The following is a 27,591-nucleotide window of genomic DNA, read 5'->3' as shown; positions in this document are numbered from 1 at the left end:
GTTGGTTTCTGATGACAGCTCTCTTTCTGCCTTGTTTATGATGCCTTCTTACCGTGTCCTCACATGACATTGGGGAACACAGGGTTGTCTGGTTTCTTCTTATAAGGACACCAGTCCTATTTGATTAGGGCCCCACCCTTACAACCTCTTTTAACCTTAATCACCGCCCTGAAGTCCCATCTCCAAATACAATCACATGGCGGCTGAGGGGTCTCAACATATGACTTTAGGGGACACAATTCAGTCCATAGCAGTGGAGGGCTTTGTTAACGTTTGCAGGGAGGAGGGCAATACTAGCTCTGTGGCTAAATCCCCCTTCTTTACTACTTCTAAACGCTGGTCAAGGTTAGACTTGTTTTCTTTTGACATTACATCATATACTATAAGAATTATTTTAAACTATTACCTTCAGTTCATACTTATTTCAATTCACTTTTGAGACCATATTTGTGAATAAGAGCCTAATATTTAATGTGCCTCTTTTTATTATACTACTTGGTAAAAGTCTCAGCAATAGCATAACACACTTCCGGATTACATGATCATTCACTAATTACCTTTTCTTTCTGTGTACATTGATGGTAAGGCAAGTTTTTTTTTTATTATTACAGGTTATTTTCTATAGCAGTAGATAATTTTATTCAGTAGTCACCTTTACCTAAGAAACTTTTACATCTCATAAAGAAATGTAAAAGTTATAGACAGAGCTTAATTTGCCTGATGTTTAATTTACCAAATCTTGGCTGAACTGATACATTTAGAAACCACTGAATGCTTTTCCCCCCCCCTCACTCTCAAGTTTGCTGTTGATTCATTTGTGTTCTCTCTGCTTTATGTTAGAAGTTTTGATATTTCTGTGAGACTATCCCTCTGTCACCAAGATGTCTTCAGCTAAATTACAGCAATACAAGTGCTGTCCAGATTTTTTAAAAATAAGTAAGTATGCTTATTCTCATTTTATTTGCTGCAGAGGAAGAAATGTCTTGATCTCTTTTAGCTGATAAGAGTACATAGCAGTTCTATTGTTCTATTTCTATGGAATTCTACCCCCATGCCTTTGGCTATGTGGTGGTGATTCTTGACATCACTGTGAAAGCCTTAGGCAGGTTTGAATTGTGGAGGGTGAGTCAGTCCAGGTAAGTAGGTGAGTCAGCACCCAGGGGGTCAAGAGGCCAGAATTCTCAGTTTAGTACTTAATCTTGCATGACCTTAAGCATGCCACTGAGCGGTTACACTTGAACATTTCTCTGCATCATAGCTACCTGCTAAAGATAGATGAGATCACACATAAAGGTGAAAACATTGAGCTTATAAGAGTACAGATTCTCTACAAATTCAAAGTACATATTGTAATGGTATTTCACAGCTGGGGCAGCAAAAGCACAGAAGATTCATGGACGTACTGATAGTTCATCGCAAGTGCTGCACCAAGATGACTCCATTAGAGGATAATACATGCAATCGGAGAAATACATGTGTGGTTGATGGGAGTTCAGGGCAGAGCACAGAGGATGGTCACATCATTCAGCCCAGATATGCTTTACTCCCTTCCTGCCCTTTTTTGGTACAACTTGTGAAGTCAATAAAGTCCATTAGATTAGAAAACATAATATCAGAGTTGCAATAATAGTAATAACTAACATTTTTGAGAGTTTACAATGTGCCAGCCCTGTTCTAAGTACCTCCATGTATTTGCCCATTTCATCCTCACAGACCTTTGAGACGAGTAATACCAAATACAAAAACAGGCTTAGAGAGGTTAAATAACTCCTGTAGCTGAGCTGGGAATGGCATTGACTGCCTCTGACAATGTCTGGGACTCTTCCTTGGTATTGACTTGCTCTATAACTGTCTGCCACTAACTGGACCACAGTGCACCCCTGCAGGTAAAAGAAGTGCATAAAGATGAAGAGAGTGTGTAAAATGTCATTTTTGAAAATTGTTTCTTAACAACAATGCATTAAGCATAGGCTACATGTCAGACAGAGGAATCAGCCTGGAGGTTCATACATGATTAGCACATGGTTCCTGCTCTCAGAGCTCACAGCCTCACGTGGGGGTATCAACATGACCAGTAAATACAGTAAAGTGTACAGGGAAATATGGCCATGTGAACACCCTACCCCATGAAGCTGATGGCAACATCTAAAGAAATTTGGTAATAGAGAAAACCCACTATCACAGCTAGGGTTCAGGGCAGTAAGGCACCCACCTACATTCACTCTGTGGGGAGAGATTCTGCTAGACATAATGAGGTAAAACTACAGGGACTTTTATAATTTGAGTCACAATCCTCTTCTAAGTATATGTGGTACCCCAAGGATTAAATAAGAGAAGTCCTGGTGGAGCTCTACTATATCCCTCAAATTTGGGGACTGAGAGGAGACGAAGACAGAGAATGGGAGTGAAAGGATCCACCATACTCAGACTTTTGAAATGGTGGTGGTGAGGTAAATCAAGGTGACAGGTGCTGTCTCACAATGTCCCCAGGGACCCATGGGAGCCTAGAAAGTGGAGTAAATTCCACCAAGACATGTTGGAGGGAAGATGAGGAAGAAGGAAGGAAGAAAGGCTTCAAAGAGGAGCTAGAAATGGAACAGAAACATGAAAGATGAGGAAGTGCGGTGGACAGATGAAGGATGGAGTAAAACGCAAGGGCATTCCAGGGAGAGGGAGAAATGTTACCAAAAGCCTCTGGCTGTGAAACAGCCTGGCAGACAGAGAAATGTCAGTAGTTCCTGCACAGTCCTAAGGAAGGTCCTTTGGGCTGCAGGATGGAGCCCTGACTGGGAATGCAAGGTGACTGGGACTGCAGGGAGAGGCACAGGGTAAGCAGCTGTGATGAGTCAGCAGAGAGGATGCAGAGTTCAGCTAGGGCAACAGTAAAGGGGAAGGAGAAAAGCAATTTGCTTGTGGTACATGAGTGAAAGGGTAACATCTGAACAGAGTGGTAAGCTAAAAGTCTTGGCACCATCACTGAGCTGGCAAAATAAAGGAAGAGCAGATTTGAAAGCGAGACAACGAGTTCCGTTCCACTGAGAGTGTCCCCAGGAGCTGTCTAGGAGAACTGAATGTGAGGTTTTATTGCCCAGAAGAGATCTGTAGAGGGACATGGCACCTGAGCTCAGGAATAGCCTATCCAGTCAGTCTCATGTGCACACTGTTTGTTATAAAAGGTGAAACCACCCTGAATGACAAGTAAAGAAAAGATTTATGAAATTTACACACAGAGAGAGATTGAGGGAGGACAGCCCAACAGAGCCTATCCCATGCATGTATTTTGGTACATAAACAATTCTCTTTTCTAATATTTTTAAAATATTTTAACTTTTTATTATCACAGTTGAAATTAAGCATTGAATATTAATAGATCCTTAAAGAAAATGCATTTCCAAATTCTAATGTTACTTTTTTCTCACCTATTTGCAGCAAAATGCAAAATTTCCAAAGTGCTTAAGTATGACAGAGTAAAAGTTGTTTTTTTCTTTTTATTGAGGCACTATTTCTCTTTAGTAAATTGTGGAGGCTACTCTTAATTTCTTTAGGATTTAAAATGGATACTTTATTAGATGAATTTACAGTTTCCTAATGTATATTTTATTTTATCTATATAACTTATGGATTTGTAATTCGTGCCTTGAAATGCCAAAAGTATATTTTTTAATTTGGTTTTTAAATTATCATATGGCAAAACTGACTTTTGTGTTTGGCGTATAACTCTGTGGATTTGAGTTCAGGTTTCTCTGAGCACTACCTTAATCAGGCTGTAGAACAGTCCAGTCTTCCCCCAGACTTGCTCATGCTGTCCCCTGTCCCCTACCTGAGCCACTGGGTGCCATGATATGTTTTCTTCATATCGTTTTGTCTTTTCCAAACTATCATATCAATGCAGTCATATAGTATCTTGTCTTATTTTGCATTTCTGAAATTGCTCACAGGCTGAACACTTTTCCATACAACTAGCTGCAACTGTGTTTTCTGTATTTTGTACAGTCTGTATCATTGTCACCTACTCACTTGGGTCATAGGTAGCATTTATATAAATTCGCATATGCTTATTATTTAATAATGATGCTAACTCATGCTCTGTTGTACTTCTTATATATATTGTTCTTTAGGTCTTTGGCTTTATGTTTTGTTATTTTCTTGAAATATATAAGACCTTACCAATAGCAATATCATTTGCTCTAGTGACCTAGTCTGATGCGATATTCCTAATTCTTTTAAAAATTGTAAAAAGGTACTTATCACCACATATTTCTAGCATGGAAAAGTTAGAAGCAGTGGGAATGTGAGACTATAAGACTTTAGTAAATCACATCCTAGCTCTGTCCCTCAGTAGAAGTTCATGAAAGAATTAAACAGATGCTGACAAAAATAATGTAGTAATGTCGACAGTTTTTATGATAAAGTGTTTGATTGAAAAGCCCATTACGGAGTGACGTCACGGAAATGGCGCCGTGAGAAGCGAGTCCGACAGCTCTCCCCTAAATCACAACAAATTTATCAACTAGAAACAGAAAAATTTATCCTCGGAGCATTCCGGAGTTCCACACAAACTGAAAGCAAAAGGACTGTTATCACCTGAATCTGAGAGACGAGGGTGCGGAGGAAACTACCGCAGCGACGCTCATTCAAGCCGCCAGGGAGTGCGCCTGTGTGCTATCAATAAGACCACCCTCAGATGCCGATAAGAAAGAGGAAATCGAATATTATGGATACAAAAGAAAGAGAGGTAACACAAATAGATGTGGAAAAATCTATGGAGAAAAGACTTAACATATTGGAAGCCTTGGAGCTAAATGACAGAGAATTTAAAATAGAAATCTTAAAAATACTCAGAGATATACAAGAAAACACAGAAAGGCAATATAGGGAGATCAGAAAACAACTCAATGAACACAAAGAATATATTACCAAGGAAATTGAAACTATAAAAACAAATCAAACAGAAATGAAAAACTCAATTCACGAGCTGAAAAACGAGGTAACAAGCTTAGCTAACAGAACAGCCCAGATTGAAGATAGGATTAGTGAAATAGAAGACAAACAACTTGAGGCACAACAGAGAGAAGAAGAAAGAGACTCAAAAATAATAAAAAATGAGAAAGCCCTACAGGAATTGTCTGACTCCATCAGAAAGAATAACATAAGAATAATAGGTATATCAGAGGGAGAAGAGAAAGAAAATGGAATGGAGAATATACTCAAACAAATAATAGACGAGAACTTCCCAAGCCTGTGCAAGGAACTAAAGCCTCAAATTCAAGAAGCAAACAGAACACCAAGTTTTCTTAACCCCAACAAACCCACTCCAAGGCACATCATAATAAAGATGACACAAACCAATGACAAAGAAAAAATTCTCAAGGCAGCCAGGGAAAAGAAGAGTACAACATATAAAGGAAGGCCTATTAGATTATCATCAGATTTCTCAGCAGAAACTCTACAAGCTAGAAGAGAGTGGACCCCAATATTTAAAGCCCTGAAAGAGAGCAACTTTCAGCCAAGAATACTATACCCATCAAAGCTATCCTTCAAGTATGAAGGAGATATAAAAACATTCACAAATACAGAAAAGATGAGAGAATTTATCAACAGAAAGCCCCCACTCCAGGAAATACTAAGGGGGGTTTTCCAACCAGATTCAAAGAACAAAAGAAAACAACACCACAAGTAACAGCTCCACCAAGAACACAATAAAACCAAACTTAAACTGTGACAACAAAGGAAAAAAAGGGGGGAGAGGATGGAGATTAACAGTAGCAAAGGATGATGAAGTGCAGAAATACTTATAAGATAGGGTACTACAATGAATATGGTAGGTACCCTTTTCATTACTTAATGGTAACCACCCTTAAAAAAACCACCACAAAAACACTTGACTTAAAAAAGGTAGCAACAGAGGAAAGATGTATGGAACACAAACAAACAAAAACAAATGATACAAAAACAAAAGAGAAGAATCAAACTAGATACAAAACTAACAGAAAGCGATTTATAAAATGGCAGTAGGGAACCCACAAGTGTCAATAATTACACTAAATGTAAATGGATTAAACTCACCAATAAAAAGACACAGAGTAGCAGAATGGATTAAAAAAGAAAATCCAACTATATGCTGCCTACAAGAAACACATCTAAGCAACAAGGATAAAAACAAATTCAAAGTGAAAGGCTGGAAAACAATACTCCAAGCAAACAACACCCAAAAAAAAGCAGGTGTAGCAATACTCATATCTAATAATGCTGACTACAAGACAGAAAAAGTACTCAGAGACAAAAATGGTCATTTCATAATGATTAAGGGGAAGTTGAATCAAGAAGACATAACAATCCTTAATATATATGCACCAAACCAAGGAGCACCAAAATATATAAGACAGCTACTTATTGACCTTAAAACAAAAACTAACAAAAATACAATCATACTTGGAGACCTCAATACACCGCTGACGGCTCTAGATCGGTCATCCAAACAGAGAATCAATAAAGATATAGTGGCCTTAAACGAAATACTAGAACACCTGGATATGATAGACATCTACAGGACACTTCATCCCAAAGCGACAGAGTATACATTTTTCTCTAGTGTACATGGAACATTCTCAAGAATTGACCATATGTTGGGCCACAAAGACAATATCAGCAAATTTAGAAAAATTGAAATTGTACCAAGCATATTTTCTGATCATAAAGCCTTGAAACTAGAATTCAACTGCAAAAAAGAGGGGGAAAAACCCACAAAAATGTGGAAACTAAATAACATACTTCTAAAAAATGAATGGGTCAAAGAAGAAATAAGTGCAGAAATCAAAAGATATATACAGACTAATGAAAATGAAAATACGACATATCAGAATCTCTGGGATGCAGCAAAAGCAGTAATAAGAGGAAAGTTCATATCACTTCAGGCCTATATGAACAAACAAGAGAGAGCCGAAGTAAACCACTTAACTTCACACCTTAAGGAACTAGAAAAAGAAGAACAAAGACAACCCAAAACCAGCCGAAGAAAGGAGATAATAAAAATCAGAGCAGAAATAAATGAAATAGAGAACAGAAAAACTATAGAAAAAATCAATAAAACAAGGAGCTGGTTCTTTGAAAAGATTAACAAAATTGACAAACCCTTGGCAAGACTCACCAAGGAAAAAAGACACAGGACTCAAATAAATAAAATCCAAAATGAAAGAGGAGAGATCACCACAGACATCATAGAAATACAAAGTATTATTGTAGAATACTATGAAAAATTATATGCCACCAAATACAACAATCTAGAAGAAATGGATAAATTCCTAGAACAATACAACCTTCCTAGACTGAGTCATGAAGAAGCAGAAAGCCTAAACAGACCAATCAGCAGGGAGGAAATAGAAAAAACTATTAAAAATCTCCCCAAAAATAAAAGTCCAGGCCCAGACGGTTATACTAGTGAATTCTATCAAACATTCAAAGAAGACTTGGTTCCTATTCTACTCAAAGTCTTCCAAAAAATTGAAGAAGAAGCAATACTTCCAAACACATTTTATGAGGCCAACATAACCCTCATACCAAAACCTGGCAAGGATGGCACAAAGAAAGAAAACTACAGACCAATATCTCTAATGAATACAGATGCTAAAATACTAAACAAAATACTGGCAAACCGAATACAACAACATATTAAAAAAATAATACATCATGATCAAGTGGGATTCATCCCAGAATCTCAAGGATGGTTCAACATACGCAAAACGGTTAACGTAATACACCATATCAACAAAACAAAGAACAAAAACCACATGATCTTATCAATAGATGCAGAAAAGGCTTTTGATAAAATACAACACAATTTTATGTTTAAGACTCTCAACAAAATGGGTATAGAAGGAAAATATCTCAACATGATAAAGGCCATATATGATAAACCATCAGCCAACATCCTATTAAACGGCATAAAACTGAGAACTTTCTACCTTAAATCAGGAACAAGACAGGGTTGTCCACTCTCTCCACTCTTATTCAACGTGGTGCTAGAAGTTCTGGCCAGAGCAATCAGACAAGACAAAGAAATAAAAGGCATCCATATCGGAAAAGAAGAAGTAAAGCTATCACTTTTTGCTGATGATATGATCCTATACATCGAAAACCCGAGGGACTCCACAAAAAGATTATTAGAAACAATAAACCAATACAGTAAGGTCGCAGGATACAAAATTAACATACAAAAGTCCATAGCCTTTCTATATGCCAACAATGAAATATTAGAAAACGAACTCAAAAAAATAATCCCCTTCACGATTGCAACAAAAAAAATAAAATACCTAGGAATAAACATAACAAAGAACGTAAAGGACCTATATAATGAAAATTACAAAGCATTGTTAAGGGAAATCGAAAAAGATACAATGAGATGGAAAAATATTCCTTGTTCTTGGATAGGAAGAATAAATATAATCAAAATGGCCATATTACCCAAAGCAATATACAAATTTAATGCAATTCCCATCAAAATCCCTATGAGATTTTTTAAAGAAATGGAACAAAAAATCATCAGATTTATATGGAACTATAAAAATCCCCGAATAGCCAAAACAATCCTAAGGAAAAAGAATGAAGCTGGGGGCATTACAATACCTGACTTTAAACTATATTATAGGGCCACGATAATCAAAACAGCATGGTATTGGCAAAAAAATAGACACTCAGACCAATGGAACAGAATAGAAAGCCCAGAAATAAAACCACATATATATGGTCAAATAATCTTTGATAAAGGGGCCAACAACACACAATGGAGAAAAGAAAGCCTCTTCAACAAATGGTGTTGGGAAAACTGGAAAGCCACATGCAAAAGAATGAAACTCGACTACAGCCTGTCCCCGTGTACTAAAATTAATTCAAAATGGATCAAAGACCTAAATATAAGACCTGAAACAATAAAGTACATAGAAGAAGACATAGGTACTAAAATCATGGACCTGGGTTTTAAAGAACATTTTATGAACTTGACTCCAATGGCAAGAGAAGTGAAGGCAAAGATAAATGAATGGGACTACATCAGAATTAAAAGTTTTTGCTCAGCAAGAGAAACTGATATCAAAATAAACAGACAGCCAACTATATGGGAACTGATATTTTCAAACGACAGCTCAGATAAGGGCCTAATATCCAAAATTTACAAAGAACTCATAAAACTCAACAACAAACAAACAAACAATCCAATAAAAAAATGGGAAGAGGACATGAACAGACACTTCTCCCAGGAAGAGATACAAATGGCCAACAGATATATGAAAAGATGCTCAGCTTCATTAGTTATTAGAGAAATGCAAATCAAAACTACAATGAGATACCACCTCACTCCTGTTAGATTAGCTATTATCAACAAGACGGGTAATAGCAAATGTTGGAGAGGCTGTGGAGAAAAAGGAACCCTCATTCACTGTTGGTGGGACTGTAAAGTAGTACAACCATTATGGAGGAAAGTATGGTGGTTCCTCAAAAAACTGCAAATAGAACTACCTTATGACCCAGCAATCCCTCTACTGGGTATATACCCCAAAACCTCAGAAACATTGATACGTGAAGACACATGTAGCCCCATGTTCATTGCAGCACTGTTCACAGTGGCCAAGACATGGAAACAACCAAAAAGCCCTTCAATAGAAGACTGGATAAAGAAGATGTGGCACATATACACTATGGAATACTACTCAGCCATAAGAAATGATGACATCAGATCATTTACAGCAAAATGGTGGGATCTTGATAACATTATAAGGAGTGAAATAAGCAAATCAGAAAAAAACAAGAACTACATGATTCCATACATTGGTGGAACATAAAAATGAGACTAAGAGTCATGGACAAGAGTGTGGTGGTTACCAAGGGTGGGGGGGGAGGGAGGACATGGGAGGGAGGGAGGGAGAGAGTTAGGGGGAGGGGGAGGGGCACAGAGAACTAGATAGAGGGTGACGGAGGACAATCTGACTTTGGGCGAGGGGTTTGCAACATAATTTGATGACATGTTTTCTTTGAATATATGTACCCTGATTTATTAATGTCATCCCATTACCATTAATAAAAATTTATTAAAAAAAAAAAAAAAAAAAAGAAAAGCCCATTACAATTCCATACATACATATGAGCACAGCATGCAAATCAAAAAACACAAAACCTGTTCATTTGAAAAGACTGGAGAAAAATACATCAAAATAGTAACAGCAATTTGCTTTTATTGATGGAACTGTGTTGAGATGTTCCAACTATGTGTGTTTTCTTGTAAGGATCACTTTATTGTTAGAGAAGGGAAAATGTTCTGAGTGGCTCAGGGATAAAATGGTAACTTTTACCTCAAAAAGCACACCCCCTAAGCTGGAGGCTTTATTAAACATGTGTGGAGTTAAGCACACAAATGTCAATTCTGTTTTATAGATGTCAAAATGTCAGATCATGTCACTGGGTCTTGACCTTTAAAAAGTGAGGCAGTGGCTTGGCTCTCAAACAGATGCACGCATTAGGTCAACTGTCAAGTGCCTACGGGTGAGTGGACAGGGTAAGCGGATCTGATGGAATGGCACATAAGTCTGCTCTGCTGACGAAACTGGAGGCCAGCAGATGTATAAGAGGCATTGCAGGAGGAGACGGACTTCACTGTACTTCTCCCCCATCCACAGAGATGTTGGTTACCCTAGATGTTTCCTTCTGTTCCCAGACAGACTTTCCCAGGTACTGACACCTAATTCCGTCCTCAGCCTGGAAATAGCAGAATGACACATCCCTCACTAAAGGTCAGAGTGCTTAAAAAAAAAAAAAAGGTCAGAGTGCTTGTAATTCATGAGTCAATGATCCCTCCAGACTCAAATAAGAGTGACTGCCTTATCTTCACTTACATTGAGGAAATTCTCACAGAGTTCACACATGGTAAATATTCTCAGATGAGGAGAGTTCCTGGAGAAATATATGTAGATTTGTCCAAAAGACCTGTGTGGCCCAGGAAAGGAGGGCCTCAAAGAAGTCTTCTCCAGAGGATCTGTTATTAGCTCACCTCCTGCTGATGAGTTTTTAAACCCAGAGGGTGAACGAAGCCTCTGCTGATTCAACAGTGTGACTTACACAGAATGTGTGTTGGAGGCTGACTCCCGACAAATCACGATTCTGTAACCATCGCTTTCAGTTTAAACTGCTAAACTCTGTGGGAAATTGGGACTTTCTTAAAAACCCATGAATAATAGCAGTTGAAAGAGCCCCTTATCTGTCTCTCCCTAGTGTCAGAAAACCCAAAAGATCTGAGACGGCCAGCATTCCAGAGAACTGAAGAACTTGCATGACTCCGGCCGATTCAGGGTTCCGGGCCCAAGGTTTCCAGCGAATGTCATTGATTCTCACACCTGGAGTCTTATTACTCTGAGTAGTTCACTTCCTTTATAAAAGGTAGAAAAGAAAGCTAAGGCTTTGTTCTTGTTAACTTTGGCTTACTTAAGAAAGTTCAAGGAAATTCAGGGAGAGAAAATGGTTCAAAAACCCAGAAGCAAAAAAGTAACTTTTTCACTGAATACCAGAGGATAATGAAACCTCATGGAAAAGTGGGTTACAAAAGAAAAAAAAAAAGATGGGGTGGAGGCTAGTTGAGATAAGTGGTGGTCAGAGCAAGCAAGGAAAGAAAGTGAGAGTTCAGACTAGAATCCTAAAATGTGTAGCCAAGACTATGATGATATTTGCCTAGATCTCTAGGCAAGCATAATTATTAGTTAATTGGCTTTTATGAAGTACTTTGTTTATCCTTACACAATAAAGATGGTCAATGATTTAGGGTTTTTTAAGTAGTTCATGATGTTCAAAGGCTTATTTTATATGTATGTATATTATGCATATTCACACATATATATGACTGTGAAGAAAGTGACCTTCTTGAAATGTCTACAGTGAATAAGGATCAGCTGCTAAATGCCCAGAGCCAGTTCTACCAGACACATAAATAGCCCAAGTAAGAATTTTGTGGTGTCATGTTCAGCTGGTATGATTAAAATAGATTCGCTCTTCATAAACTCATTTTCTTATTGTCATTAGTTGTTTCCCTGGAACCTACTTGAATAATAGAAGAAATAAAACGTTGTAAAATGTTTGTTCTCTCTGCAACTACTAAATGTAACTCCATTAAATTGAGTGGACTTGCAATGCTAACTGACAAGGCTAAAGGATGCAGACTTCCAAAAAGCCTCCTCCCCTTGGCAAGTCAGTTTGTGGTTTGGGGTGAGCCCAATAATGTACTTTGCAGCAGGGGAAGTAAAAGCATTTGTTCAAGTGGATAGTTTGACACTGTGACTGTTGGTGATAAAACACTGGTTAAGTGGAATTGGAACACCAAAACTAATATATCTTCTAGCCCTCCAAACAACGTTGTCTTTTGTCTTTTTTCAGGGCGTCACCATGTCACCGTTTCTTCGAATTGGTTTGTCCAACTTTGACTGTGGGTCCTGCCAGCCATGTCAAGGAGAGGTCATTAACCCTTACTGCGCTGTGCTTGTCAAGGAATATGTTGAATCAGGTAAGCTTGAATGGATCCTCCGAGGACCGGGGAGAGAGAGGAAGATCCTGCTATGAACTACAAAGCAAGACGTTTCGGGGTATTCGAGGTCATCTGGTTCAACCTAATTTTACAGTCCATGAAACTGATGCCGTGGAAGCCAAGTCCTTTCTCAAGGGCATATGGGCTTAGTGATCACCTCTGAACTAGACCCAGGTCTTCTGCCCTGCGCTCTAGTTCACTGGACCATTTTTCCACATAAGAAAAAGGAAAGAAGGAAAGGAGAAATGGGTTTGAGGGCATTATGTGAGCAGTTAACAGGGGAAAAACCAGTGAGCTAAAGTAGAACATGGGACCTGTTTATATTGTTAAGCCTGGTTGTTTTCAATGGTTACAGATTAAATCTGAATATTTTAGAATTAGCTCTAAAGACGGCTTACTGTTTCTTTGGCTAAGCTTTGATGAATGTTACAAAGACTATGTAACTAGCTACGTATTAGAATTCACATTTCAGAAAACTTATTTTTGTGTTCACTAAGACCCTGGATCAGTAAAATAACAATGTTTTGTCAAATTTAAATGTATATAGACAGCTCATGGTGAGGGAAGAAGTATGACAGTCTTCCAAAATTCCTCTTGTGGATTTAGATCATTCAATTAAAATAATCCTAGTCTGTCTGGACTCTCTCCACGGTCACTTCAGCTGGCTCCGTTCTCCTCCCTGCCTCTGTCCTTAAGGTCCTTGCAGACTTTCTAAAGGAAAGGAAGGAGGAAGTTGACATCCCAAGGCTCCCCCAGCCCCACTCTCTTTGCTGTTCCCATACACTTGTTCCAGCACACACTCTGTAGAGCAGGATGGTGACCCACGCAGGTTTGCAGTGACAATAGGAGCCAGTGCAGTTTATTCACATGAGCAGTGTTTATGGGGTGCCTTATTTTATACAGGATGGTCCTACAAAGGCCTCAAAGTGGGTGACATTTACAGGTGCAAGGGGAACCTGATTCCGCAGGTGAGACCCTCCAGCTAGATGCTGCCAGCTCAGGATCCTGGGCCTCCCAGGCTTCCTGTCTTGGCTCTTCTCTCCCTTAAAAGGCTTGGCCTCTGGTTGACTCTATCCTTCCATCCACTGTAAGTGTGTCAAAGCTGAGGAGACCTTCTGAATTATCCTGAAATATTTCCCTTCTGACCAGATTATTCTCCTGTGCAGCTAAAAGTGAGAATGGCATTTGCTCCCAATTTAAAACCTTTCAAATGTCACAGAAATCTTTGAAGTGTAAAATGTCTGAGTTTTTCAAAGCTGCTTTGGACTTAATGGGTCTCCTGGATCCCAGTTCTCTTTACAAGCACAGGTCTCCCTGACATTTGCCTCCCAGGGGCTTTTTAAAAATCTCTTCTCCTTTTGTCCTTGCCTTTGAACTTGGTCGAATTCAACCATGTGAATCAAGACCCTCATCAGAAAAGCAGCTCACTTTGTTTTTCCAAAAGGTTAGCCTGTGGGGTTTGAAGGTTTTTGTTTTTAATTTTGTTCTTTGTTCTGGAAAGAAGTCTCTATGAACAGTATCATTCAAGGATTATATCTATAGGTTTTAAACACATTTCAACGTTGGGGATGTGAGGCTGCCTTTCCCATGGTGAGTCAACAGAACAGGGACAAGGGGGCACAGTGCTGTGGGTCTGGGAGCCTTTGCAAACCCGTGAAACTCCCTGTAAACAGTGATCCTGAGTCCGGGCCTCTTTACATGTAGGTGATTGCAAACCTAGTGAAAGAAAATGTAAAAAAAAAGCCTTGCCATGGGAACCTTTTTTGTCAGGTGTGGAGAAAGGTTCTAGCCGGAAAGAATTGTGAGAGCCAGGGCTTCAAGTCCACGGAAGTCAAATGATCATTGCTATTGCGTAGTTTGTTTTTAAGTCCAATCTCCAGTTCAGTTTCTTTTAATCAAGCAATAAAAATCTTCCACTTCTGACTCTACCCTTATCATTATCAGAGTTTGTAACTCCAATAGCCAGATTTACTGAATATTTGAAGTTACATCTTATTCAAATCCTTGTATACCTCCCAAATAATAATCTATCATATACTAATTAATACCTGTTCTGATTTAGCGTTGTGCATTGGAGTGAAAGGGCCATTACGTGTCAGAACCACTTTGTGTCCCTGCTTTAAACGAATTCTACCTTTTGTTTAACCAACATCTCTGAATTGCAAAATCTGCCACGTAATGTGCTTATTATCACAGGAAGTAAACACTCAAATACAGCTGCAGTTTTCTGTTTCTGAAATGATTAGAGAACAACTATTACAGACATCCAATCTGGATGGAAAATATGACATTACTTAAACTCCCACTTGTAAGCTCTTTCTCAATCACCTGAGGTCTCTGAGTAGGTTTCTCTTAAACTTCATTGTCCCGACCACGGTTCTTGTTAGAACCATTTCGGGGCTTTCCACCTGCCTGCCCTTCCTCACTGCAGGCCTACAGCCCGCTCCACTGAATCACTCTACAGAGAAAGGCCACTGGCTCTCGCAGTTACTTGTCAGTTTTTGCTTAGGGTGCACATTGAATGAGTCAGGTAAAATGTATCTCCATTTGAGAAAAGAGCAGGAGATAATGGCTTATTATGTTTTAAAGGTTTTGCCTCTTGTAAAGAATGCAGCCCGAGTCACTCTGCCCTACCGAATATATAGGCCTCATCCCGGAGTTTTTTTTATTTGCCTAGGTGTGCACACTCAAAGTGAAGCAACTAACAAATGGGAAAAGAGCATTGCCAGTCCAAGACACTGTCAGATTTTTGCTGTCTAAATTATACAGATTGACTTTTATGTTTTTTGTTTTTTTTTAATAAACTTTTATTAATGGTAATGGGATGACATTAATAAATCAGGGTACATATATTCAAAGAAAACATGTCTATTTTGTCATCAAATTATTTTGCAAACCCCTTGCCCAAAGTCAGATTGTCCTCTGCCACCCTCTATCTAGTTCTCTGTGCCCCTCCCCCTCCTCCTAACTCTCTCTCTCCCTCCCTCCCATGTCCTCCCTCCCCCCCCCCACCCTTGGTAACCACCACACTCTTGTCCATGTCTCTTAGTCTCATTTTTATGTTCCACCAATGTATGGAATCATGTAGTTCTTGTTTTTTTTTGATTTACTTATTTCACTCCTTATAATGTTATCAAGATCCCACCATTTTGCTGTAAATGATCTGATGTCATCATTTCTTATGGCTGAGTAGTATTCCATAGTGTATATGTGCCACATCTTCTTTATCCAGTCTTCTATTGAAGGGCTTTTTGGTTGTTTCCATGTCTTGGCCACTGTGAACAGTGCTGCAATGAACATGGGGCTACATGTGTCTTCACGTATCAATGTTTCTGAGGTTTTGGGGTATATACCCAGTAGAGGGATTGCTGGGTCATAAGGTAGTTCTATTTGCAGTTTTTTGAGGAACCACCATACTTTCCTCCATAATGCTTGTACTACTTTACAGTCCCACCAACAGTGAATGAGGGTTCCTTTTTCTCCACAGCCTCTCCAATATTTGCTATTACCCGTCTCGTTGATAATAGCTAATCTAACAGGAGTGAGGTGGTATCTCATTGTAGTTTTGATTTGCATTTCTCTAATAACTAATGAAGCTGAGCATCTTTTCATATATCTGTTGGCCATTTGTATCTCTTCCTGGGAGAAGTGTCTGTTCATGTCCTCTTCCCATTTTTTTATTGGATTGTTTGTTTGTTTGTTGTTGAGTTTTATGAGTTCTTTGTAAATTTTGGATATTAGGCCCTTATCTGAGCTGTCGTTTGAAAATATCAGTTCCCATATAGTTGGCTGTCTGTTTATTTTGATATCAGTTTCTCTTGCTGAGCAAAAACTTTTAATTCTGATGTAGTCCCATTCATTTATCTTTGCCTTCACTTCTCTTGCCATTGGAGTCAAGTTCATAAAATGTTCTTTAAAACCCAGGTCCATGATTTTAGTACCTATGTCTTCTTCTATGTACTTTATTGTTTCAGGTCTTATATTTAGGTCTTTGATCCATTTTGAATTAATTTTAGTACACGGGGACAGGCTGTAGTCGAGTTTCATTCTTTTGCATGTGGCTTTCCAGTTTTCCCAACACCATTTGTTGAAGAGGCTTTCTTTTCTCCATTGTGTGTTGTTGGCCCCTTTATCAAAGATTATTTGACCATATATATGTGGTTTTATTTCTGGGCTTTCTATTCTGTTCCATTGGTCTGAGTGTCTATTTTTCTGCCAATACCATGCTGTTTTGATTATCGTGGCCCTATAATATAGTTTAAAGTCAGGTATTGTAATGCCCCCAGCTTCATTCTTTTTCCTTAGGATTGTTTTGGCTATTCGGGGTTTTTTAAAGTTCCATATAAATCTGATGATTTTTTGTTCCATTCCTTTAAAAAATCTCATAGGGATTTTGATGGGAATTGCATTAAATTTGTATATTGCTTTGGGTAATATGGCCATTTTGATTATATTTATTCTTCCTATCCAAGAACAAGGAATATTTTTCCATCTCATTGTATCTTTTTCGATTTCCCTTAACAATGCTTTGTAATTTTCATTATATAGGTCCTTTACGTTCTTTGTTATGTTTATTCCTAGGTATTTTATTTTTTTTGTTGCAATCGTGAAGGGGATTATTTTTTTGAGTTCATTTTCTAATATTTCATTGTTGGCATATAGAAAGGCTATGGACTTTTGTATGTTAATTTTGTATCCTGCGACCTTACTGTATTGGTTTATTGTTTCTAATAATCTTTTTGTGGAGTCCCTCGGGTTTTCGATGTATAGGATCATATCATCAGCAAAAAGTGATAGCTTTACTTCTTCTTTTCCGATATGGATGCCTTTTCTTTGTCTTGTCTGATTGCTCTGGCCAGAACTTCTAGCACCACGTTGAATAAGAGTGGAGAGAGTGGACAACCCTGTCTTGTTCCTGATTTAAGGTAGAAAGTCCTCAGTTTTATGCCGTTTAATAGGATGTTGGCTGATGGTTTATCATATATGGCCTTTATCATGTTGAGATATTTTCCTTCTATACCCATTTTGTTGAGAGTCTTAAACATAAAATTGTGTTGTATTTTATCAAAAGCCTTTTCTGCATCTATTGATAAGATCATGTGGTTTTTGTTCTTTGTTTTGTTGATATGGTGTATTACGTTAACCGTTTTTGCGTATGTTGAACGATCCTTGAGATTCTGGGATGAATCCCACTTGATCATGATGTATTATTTTTTTAATATGTTGTTGTATTCGGTTTGCCAGTATTTTGTTTAGTATTTTAGCATCTGTATTCATTAGAGATATTGGTCTGTAGTTTTCTTTCTTTGTGCCATCCTTGCCAGGTTTTGGTATGAGGGTTATGTTGGCCTCATAAAATGTGTTTGGAAGTATTGCTTCTTCTTCAATTTTTTGGAAGACTTTGAGTAGAATAGGAACCAAGTCTTCTTTGAATGTTTGATAGAATTCACTAGTATAACCGTCTGGGCCTGGACTTTTATTTTTGGGGAGATTTTTAATAGTTTTTCTATTTCCTCCCTGCTGATTGGTCTGTTTAGGCTTTCTGCTTCTTCATGACTCAGTCTAGGAAGGTTGTATTGTTCTAGGAATTTATCCATTTCTTCTAGATTGTTGTATTTGGTGGCATATAATTTTTCATAGTATTCTACAATAATTCTTTGTATATCTATGATGTCTGTGGTGATCTCTCCTCTTTCATTTTGGATTTTATTTATTTGAGTCCTGTGTCTTTTTTCCTTGGTGAGTCTTGCCAAGGGTTTGTCAATTTTGTTGATCTTTTCAAAGAACCAGCTCCTTGTTTTATTGATTTTTTCTATAGTTTTTCTGTTCTCTATTTCATTTATTTCTGCTCTGATTTTTATTATCTCCTTTCTTCGGCTGGTTTTGGGTTGTCTTTGTTCTTCTTTTTCTAGTTCCTTAAGGTGTGAAGTTAAGTGGTTTACTTCGGCTCTCTCTTGTTTGTTCATATAGGCCTGAAGTGATATGAACTTTCCTCTTATTACTGCTTTTGCTGCATCCCAGAGATTCTGATATGTCGTATTTTCATTTTCATTTGTCTGTATATATCTTTTGATCTCTGTGCTTATTTCTTCTTTGACCCATTCATTTTTTAGAAGTATGTTGTTTAGTTTCCACATTTTTGTGGGTTTTTCCCCCTCTTTTTTGCAGTTGAATTCTAGTTTCAAGGCTTGATGATCAGAAAATATGCTTGGTACAATTTCAATTTTTCTAAATTTGCTGATATTGTCTTTGTGGCCCAACATATGGTCAATTCTTGAGAATGTTCCATGTACACTAGAGAAAAATGTATACTCTGTCGATTTGGGATGAAGTGTCCTGTAGATGTCTATCATATCCAGGTGTTCTAGTATTTCATTTAAGGCCACTATATCTTTATTGATTCTCTGTTTGGATGACCGATCTAGAGCCGTCAGCGGTGTATTGAGGTCTCGAAGTATGATTGTATTTTTGTTAGTTTTTGTTTTAAGGTCAATAAGTAGCTGTCTTATATATTTTGTTGCTCCTTGGTTTGGTGCATATATATTAAGGATTGTTATGTCTTCTTGATTCAACTTCCCCTTAATCATTATGAAATGACCATTTTTGTCTGAGTACTTTTTCTGTCTTGTAGTCAGCATTATTAGATATGAGTATTGCTACGCCTGCTTTTTTTTGGGTGTTGTTTGCTTGGAGTATTGTTTTCCAGCCTTTCACTTTGAATTTGTTTTTATCCTTGTTGCTTAGATGTGTTTCTTGTAGGCAGCATATCGTTGGATTTTCTTTTTTAATCCATTCTGCTACTCTGTGTCTTTTTATTGGTAAGTTTAATCCATTTACATTTAGTGTAATTATTGACACTTGTGGGTTCCCTACTGCCATTTTATAAATTGCTTTCTGTTAGTTTTGTATCTAGTTTGATTCTTCTCTTTTGTTTTTCTATCATTTGTTTTTGTTTGTTTGTGTTCCATACTTCTTTCCTCTGTTGCTACCTTTTTTAAGTCAAGTGTTTTTGTGGTGGTTTTTTTAAGGGTGGTTACCATTAAGTAATGAAAAGGGTACTACCATATTCATTGTAGTACCCTATCTTATAAGTATTTCTGCACTTCATCATCCTTTGCTACTGTTAATCTCCATCCTCTCCCCCCTTTTTTTCCTTTGTTGTCACAGTTTAAGTTTGGTTTTATTGTGTTCTTGGTGGAGCTGTTACTTGTGGTGTTGTTTTCTTTTGTTCTTTGAATCTGGTTGGAAAACCCCCTTTAGTATTTCCTGGAGTGGGGGCTTTCTGTTGATAAATTCTCTCATCTTTTCTGTATTTGTGAATGTTTTTATATCTCCTTCATACTTGAAGGATAGCTTTAATGGGTATAGTATTCTTGGCTGAAAGTTCCTCTCATTCAGGGCTTTAAATATTGGGGTCCACTCTCTTCTAGCTTGTAGAGTTTCTGCTGAGAAATCTGATGATAATCTAATAGGCCTTCCTTTATATGTTGTACTCTTCTTTTCCCTGGCTGCCTTGAGAATTTTTTCTTTGTCATTGGTTTGTGTCATCTTTATTATGATGTGCCTTGGAGTGGGTTTGTTGGGGTTAAGAAAACTCGGTGTTCTGTTTGCTTCTTGAATTTGAGGCTTTAGTTCCTTCCACAGGCTTGGGAAGTTCTCGTCTATTATTTGTTTGAGTATATTCTCCATTTCATTTTCTTTCTCTTCTCCCTCTGATATACCTATTATTCTTATGTTATTCTTTCTGATGGAGTCAGACAATTCCTGTAGGGCTTTCTCGTTTTTTATTATTTTTGAGTCTCTTTCTTCTTCTCTCTGTTGTGCCTCAAGTTGTTTGTCTTCTATTTCACTAATCCTATCTTCAATCTGGGCTGTTCTGTTAGCTAAGCTTGTTACCTCGTTTTTCAGCTCGTGAATTGAGTTTTTCATTTCTGTTTGATTTGTTTTTATAGTTTCAATTTCCTTGGTAATATATTCTTTGTGTTCATTGAGTTGTTTTCTGATCTCCCTATATTGCCTTTCTGTGTTTTCTTGTATCTCTCTGAGTATTTTTAAGATTTCTATTTTAAATTCTCTGTCATTTAGCTCCAAGGCTTCCAATATGTTAAGTCTTTTCTCCATAGATTTTTCCACATCTATTTGTGTTACCTCTCTTTCTTTTGTATCCATAATATTCGATTTCCTCTTTCTTATCGGCTTCTGAGGGTGGTCTTATTGATAGCACTAATTAGAATTAATAAAGAGTAAAAAGTAAAAAAAAAAAAAAGGGTAAAACACCCCACAAAAAAAAAAACAGTAATAATTTATTATTTCCCCCTTTTTTTTCTCTCTCTTCTCTTTCCCTCCTCTCCCCTCCTCAGGGAAATATCGTGCCTATAATGGAGGGCCTGATTTGGGGTGAAGAGTTCAAGGGGCAAAAAAAAGGGAATAGGGACCTACTAAATGCAAAAAAAAAAAAAAAAAGGAAGAAAATCTTAGACAAGCATAAGATGATTTGCTTGTAAGTGATGGTCAACTAAGAGATATAATGAGAGGGGTAAGAGGGAACCAGAAAAAAGGACCAAAAAAGAATAATAAAGAAGAAAAAATAAAAATAATAAGTAAAAATCTGTTGTATTAAGTGGAGCGAAGACTAAATACAATGGAGACCTTGGGTTGGGAGGACCCAAAATGCCACAAAAATAAACAAACAAGAAAAATAAATAAAAACAAAAGCAAAAAAGAGAAATAAAGCCAAAAAAAAGCCTTGAGTCCCAAATTAACTAATTTGTTCGTGATTGAGGATTATATGGGAGGAAAGTAAAATGAGAAAGGAAAAAATGAATTAAAGGAAAAAATAAGAAAAAGAGAAAAACGAAGGAAGAAATAAAATAGGAAGAGAAAAAAACAAAATAAAGCAAGACAAAAAAAAAAAAAGAGGAGAGAGTGAAAGTTAAGTGTTTTGGAGTATAACCTTAAAGGAGGGTGAGGATGAAGAAGAAAAATAAAATGCAACACTCATGGGTAGTGTAGTTCAAGAAAGGGGAAGCATAAGATGGGCAGAGAATAGAAGGACCGAGGTGGAGGAAATAAAGGCAAAAAGATAGAAGAAACAAACAACAACAACAACAAAAAAAAAATTAGTGGATCAAGTTGTAAAGTCTGTGGGTTTTTCTTGATTTTGAGAGGTTAACTTCTTCCTTTTTCTTTTCTCTCCCTCTTCCTGGTCGGTGACTCTGTACCCCAGGCTCTGCCCCTGTGTCACTCTTAGGTAGGGATTTGCAGTTGATGGGATTCTATGGCAATGTCATATAATTGGCTTTAGTCTTGCTGGAAGTAAAGGCTTGTTGGCGTTTGCAGGGTCCAACGATGAGAGAGTTTGCTTTCCTGGATTCTCTCTCCTAGTCCCCCCTTTCTGAATTAGCAGTCTGGTGATCCAGCTATAAGGCTGCAACTGCTTCTGCCTGGGGAGTAAGAGGCTCAAAGAGCTGGGAAATCTCCACTCTATCCCTACTCAGTGCAAGGCTTTGGGAAAGGCTCTGACAGTCAGGGCCTCCAGTGTAATCAGGCGGGGGTGGGAGTCAATTGTTGTCAAGGTGACTGTTCAGCGCCTATCATTTAGTTGGACCTCTCAACCCAGGCTTTCCACGCTTTGTAGCCTGTTTTTGCAGGGAAGAAGAGGCACTAGTCTCTGCTTACGACTAGTGTAGTATAGACCTTATTATCTGCCAAGTCCTTCTTGTTAGCGTTTATCTCTGAATATGGAGGCTCTATCAATCAGAAGTTTCCCCCGCCCCTTTAGCGAGAGGCACTAAAAAATATCACGCCTCTTGTCTTGGATCGCTGAACTGAGAGAGATCTTATCAATTAGAACCGAGGGTGCGCAGATTTTATGGGTTAAGCTAATTTCAGTGATTGGGTCGCAGCTGTGCTTCCGAAGGTATTTTAGGCTGCCTGCGCGCGCCCCTCCCCCAACGCTTGATTGTTAGCTTGAATGGCTGGGTGAGGTGCCCCGCCCACGGAGAGAATCTCTCAAGCCTCTCCCGCTCGCCCCGCCGCTGGTGGCTGGACCGCACCAGGCGCAGGATAATGGAGCCCCCTGGGTGTGCGGGCCAGCAGGGCGCCCTGGGCGTGTGGAATGCCCAAGGCACGCGCGCGAATGGGGCGCTCCGGGCACCGGTGGCCGGCGACCCCCACTCGCAGTGTGCGGGCCTCTGGGAACGTCAGCGGTGCTTAACCAGACCGGGCCGCGCGCACGGCTGCTCGCGGCGGCTCGCGCGCGGTTCCCAAGTATATGGGCTGACTCACCACAGGCGCACTTCCTTGCGGTTTGAAAGAACGTCCCTGTGGTAGATTCCTCCATACCCTCGTCTCTCAGATTCAAGTGATAACAGTCCTTTCGCTATCAGTTTGTGTGGAACTCCGGAATGCTCCGAGGATAAATTTTTCTGTTTCTAGTTGATAAATTTGTTGTGATTTAGGGGAGAGCTGTCGGACGCGCTGCTCACGGCGCCATTTCCGTGACGTCACACACCGACTTTTATGTTTTAATACATTACCTTGCATGCAGAATTATATACTGCTCACAAAAATTAGAGGATATTTTATCGCTTCATATTCATTTTGAAATATCCCCTAATTTCTGTGAGCAGTATATATCCTCGAGGGCGGGTGGAATCAGTGCCACTGCTGAATTGAATCGAAATTTTCCCCAGAGTGGACTGAAGGAGCAATGGGACCGTATTTTTCTGTTCTAGAGAATGGGCAGATGTACATCCAGAAAAAGCCAACTATGTACCCTCCTTGGGACAGCACTTTTGATGCCCACATCAACAAGGGAAGAGTAATGCAGATCATCGTGAAGGGCAAAAATGTTGACCTGATATCTGAAACCACTGTCGAGCTCTCCTCCCTGGCTGAGAGATGCAGGAAGAACAATGGGAAGACAGAAATATGGGTAAATACCTGAGCTGTGAGCCTTATTTAAATATATGTACCATTAAGTGATAAGTACTATTTTAGCTAAACACTAGCTCAAAATTTCAACATCATTCTAAAATTATGATGCAGTAGCCTTGTGTAAACAGACTTCCTACCACTTACTCATTGGTGACTTGATAATGACAATGATTCATTGTGGACTGTAGAACATATCGACATATTGATTCCTGTGTAAGGTGAGGAAGGTCTCTTAGCCTATGAACAACTGTTATTGATTCATAACTAAAACATAAGCTCAGAAATATCACAAATGATCCCTAACATGGGAACATAACTGTTATCTATTTTCAAGATACCACATAGATATCTTGATATCTTATAAGATAGATAAGATAATAGATGTGAGAGGATATAGCAACAATTTATTTAATGTTTGGTCTCCATACTTTGCCAATCCCTATAAATTTCTTTATTTAAAATATATATATTTGCTTAGCTTACTTTGTATTAAAACGTACATCATACACAATCCATGTTATAACTGTTTTGGTAGCAAATGTTTAGAAATGTTAAAGGGAAGAATAATATATGAAAGCATATTCATATATTATAAATAATATAATATAAAAAATTCTAACAAAAATGTCTGGGACTCAAAAATGAAAGTATTCATATACCAGTAAAAACTGCTTTTAAATCATCTTAACCACATAAAAGTATTTTCAAATGTTTATATCACAAAAGGAGAAAATCTTCCTTTTCTGCTTCTTATTTCCTACAACTCCACTCAAAAGATTTTCAAGTCACCGGTATCAAAATAAGAATGAGATAAGCCTAAAAATGATTTTTATGTCAGCTTTGTATGATTTTTTTTTAATTTTTCCATTGATTTGAGAGACAGAGAGAGGGGAAGGGAGAGGAAGGGAGAGAGAGAGAGAATCATCAACCCTAAGTTCCACTTAGTTTTTTGTTTTTTGTTTTTTTAGATGTGCACACATTGATTACTTCTTGTACGTGCCCTGACTGAGGATTAAACCCCTGACCTTGGTGCACCCCATGATGCTTTATCCACAAAACCACCCAGCCAGGGCTCAGTTTTGTATTTTTGACTTCAAAAAAATTCAGTACTTTTTAGGGATGTGTGTATTTATATAAATTTTTGCTTGTGTCACTAAAGCAATTTTTAAAGATTAGCATATGCCAATATATATATTTTTTTTTAATTATTTTTTTTGCAAAAGAGAGAGACAGACAGGGACAGACAGACAGGAAGGGAGAGAGATGAAAAGCATCAATTCATAGTTGCAGCACCTTACTTGTACATTAATTGCTTTCTCATATGTGCCTTGAACAGAGAACTACAGCCGAGCAAGGGAGCCTTAGCCTTACTTAAACCAGCAAACTCTAGGCTCAAACCAGCGACCATGGAGTCATGTCTATGATCCTACACTAAAGCTGGATGAGCTCACGCTCAAGCTGGTAACTTCAAGGTTTTCGAACCTGGGTCCTCAGTGTCCCAGGCCAATGCTCTATCTACTGCACCACCACCTGGTCAGGCTCCAAGGTTTTTAGTTTAAGAAACAAAACAAAACAAAAAATGGCTTCTATGATTAGATGTGTTCGGAAAATTTAGTTCAGCAATATCTTTTGAGCACTTCCCTGTTCAGTTTGGAGAAAAAAATCATGGAAACAGAACTCCTGGTTAGCTAGTTAGACAACTAGAAGAGGTGGAATAATTGAATAATAATGTCACAGATGTGTAACGTAGTATAAAAGGTTTACACAAACTAGGTGAGTGAGTGGGAGAGGCTGTGGCTAGGCCTGAAGTAGGGGAGCATTAGGCGGAGGTAGGAGAATGCAGAGATTAACTAGGGAAAGTACTCCTCAGTTTTGACCCCTTCCCATTTACTTTCTGCTTTCTGCCTCATTAAAAGTAGAAGAAGAAGAAAAAGAAGAGCCACCAAATATCTAATTTTAAAAAATAGAACCTTGTTGCTTGACCAGGTGGTGGCACAGTGGATAGAACAGGGGTCCCCAAACTTTTTACACAGGGGGCCAGTTCACTGTCCCTCAGACCACTGGAGGGCCAGACTATAAAAAAACTATGAACAAATCCCTACGCACACTGCACATATTTTATTTTAAAGTAAAAAAACAAAATGGGAACAAATACAATATTTAAAATAAAGAAAAAGTAAATTTAAATCAACAAACTGACCAGTATTTCAATGGGAACTATGCTCCTCTCACTGACCACCAATGAAAGAGGTGCCCCTTCTGGAAGTGCGGTGGGGGCAGGATAAATGACCTCAGAGGGCCGCATGCGGCCTGCGGGCCGTAGTTTGGGGACCCCTGGGATAGAACATTGGCCTGGGACACTGAGGATCCGGGTTCTCAACACTGAGGTCACCGGCTTGACTGTGGGCTCATCCATCTTAAGTGCGGGCTCACCAGATTAAGTGCGGGGTCACTGGCTTGAATGTGGGATCATTGGCATGACCTCATGGTCACTGGCTTGAGCCCAAAGGTCACTTACTGGCTTGAAGCCCAAGGTTGCTGGCATGAGTCAAAGGTTGCTGGCTTGAGCAAGAGGTCACTGACTCAGCTGGAGCCCATCAGTCAAGGCACATAAAAGAAAGCAAAACAATGAACAACTAAGGTGCCACAACTATGAGTGGATGCTTCTCATCTCTCTCCCTTCCTATTTCTCTGTCCCTGCCTGTCTGCGTGTTTGTCTGTCTCTCTCTAGCTAAAAATAAAAAAAAAAAGTAGAATACAATTTGATTTCCTTCTCAAATAAAGAATGACTGATTTTTAAATTCTTTTTTTAAGCTTCACTGATAAACAGGTTGCTCTTCTATTTATACCTCAAAGTTGCATTTTATTTCTTGCCAAGGCTTTTTCTAATTTAATTCTATTCAAATTTTTCATTTGTTTTTGCAATCTATGGATATTAAGACATAAACTTTGGTGGCTTTTAAATCCACATCTAACTTAACTAGCAACCTTTTTTACATTTTCTAGTTTGTTTTTAAAGAATTTTTTTTTCAGTGAAAGGATGGGAGGCAGAGACAGACTGCCGTATGCACTCTGACCGGGATGCACCCAGCAAGCCCACTAGGGGGCGATGCTCTGCCCATCTGGGCCGTTGCTCCATTGCAACCAGAGCCATTCCAGTGCCTGAGGTAGAGGCCATGGAGCCATCCTCTGCACCCGGGGCCAACTCTCTCCAATCAAGCCATGGCTGTGGGAGTAGAAGAGAGAGAGAGAAAGAAGTGAGAGGGGGAGGGATGGAGAAGCAGATGGGCACTTCTCCTGCGTGCCCTGACCAGGAATCGAACCCAGGATATCCATACACCATGCCGATGTTCTACCGCTAAGCTAACCAGCCAGGGCCTTTTAAAGAATATTTCTTTGTTGACTTTTATTCGTAGTGCTCAAGGGCCAAGTGGTTGTTTTGGACTTTTATTTTTCCATACTTTTATTTAAATCTGCTTTCTTAAAATTAATTTCTTTATTTTAAAAAAATTATTTCTCAAAGCTGCCTTTCACCTCCAGACACCATCATCCAATTTAAACATCCCATGGAGGCTTGCCTCCTACTCTCTCAAGGTTTTTACCATTTGTAAGGTTATCCCCTTTTCTCTCTCAGAAACATGGTGGACCACAACTTTATCTGTACACTGCTTTGCCAGCAGCTGAGAGGTTTAGTCCGTCCAACTCCACGCAGCCCTGACTGCTGATAGCTCTGTGATCACCTGGTACCAATCTTCTCCACTTCATTTGGGAACGAGCCCCTCACCTCCTGTTCTTTCAGCTCCATCTTTACACCCATCTTTGTTACATATTCCACAAACTAGAGAATAACAGTGTATATAGTTGATATCAAAAACACTTTCTTTTTATTACTCTGTTTAAGCTTACATGAGAATTTAAGTATCACGATATCAGTTTTTCAGAGATTTTTGAAGGTTTAGTGACTTGCACAAGTTTACACAGCCAAAAAGTTATTTAGCCACAACTCAAATTTAATCCTGGGTTCAATCAAATACTTCTGACTATTTCTCAGTTATTCTAGTTTACCCATGGATGTAATTATCAATAATGACCTTTAA

The 27,591-nt window shown here is 38.6% G+C and overlaps 1 protein-coding gene across 5 annotated transcripts in view; it reads left to right on the top strand.

Moving 5' to 3' along the window:
- Window positions 1-27,591, top strand: part of PRKCQ (protein kinase C theta) — a 167,455-nt gene that overhangs the window by 58,044 nt on the left and 81,820 nt on the right. For 2 of the 5 annotated variants that reach the window (XM_066280733.1, XM_066280737.1), the window contains exons 2-4: window positions 11,257-11,421; window positions 12,409-12,535; window positions 23,293-23,492. In XM_066280733.1, the coding sequence (XP_066136830.1) occupies window positions 12,418-12,535; window positions 23,293-23,492 (318 nt within the window). In that variant the 5' untranslated portion in view covers window positions 11,257-11,421; window positions 12,409-12,417. Of the gene's footprint in view, window positions 1-840; window positions 937-1,759; window positions 1,887-11,256; window positions 11,422-12,408; window positions 12,536-23,292; window positions 23,493-27,591 lie in introns of those variants that run through there. The other 3 variants (XM_066280735.1, XM_066280736.1, XM_066280738.1) reach the window with 3 other exon arrangements.

The sequence above is a fragment of the Saccopteryx bilineata genome, chromosome 5, assembly GCF_036850765.1.
Source record: "Saccopteryx bilineata isolate mSacBil1 chromosome 5, mSacBil1_pri_phased_curated, whole genome shotgun sequence".
In the NCBI taxonomy this organism is placed as follows: Eukaryota; Metazoa; Chordata; class Mammalia; order Chiroptera; family Emballonuridae; genus Saccopteryx; species Saccopteryx bilineata.
The sequence above is the reverse complement of the archived record's forward strand: the minus strand, read 5'-3'. Positions and strand labels throughout refer to the sequence as shown.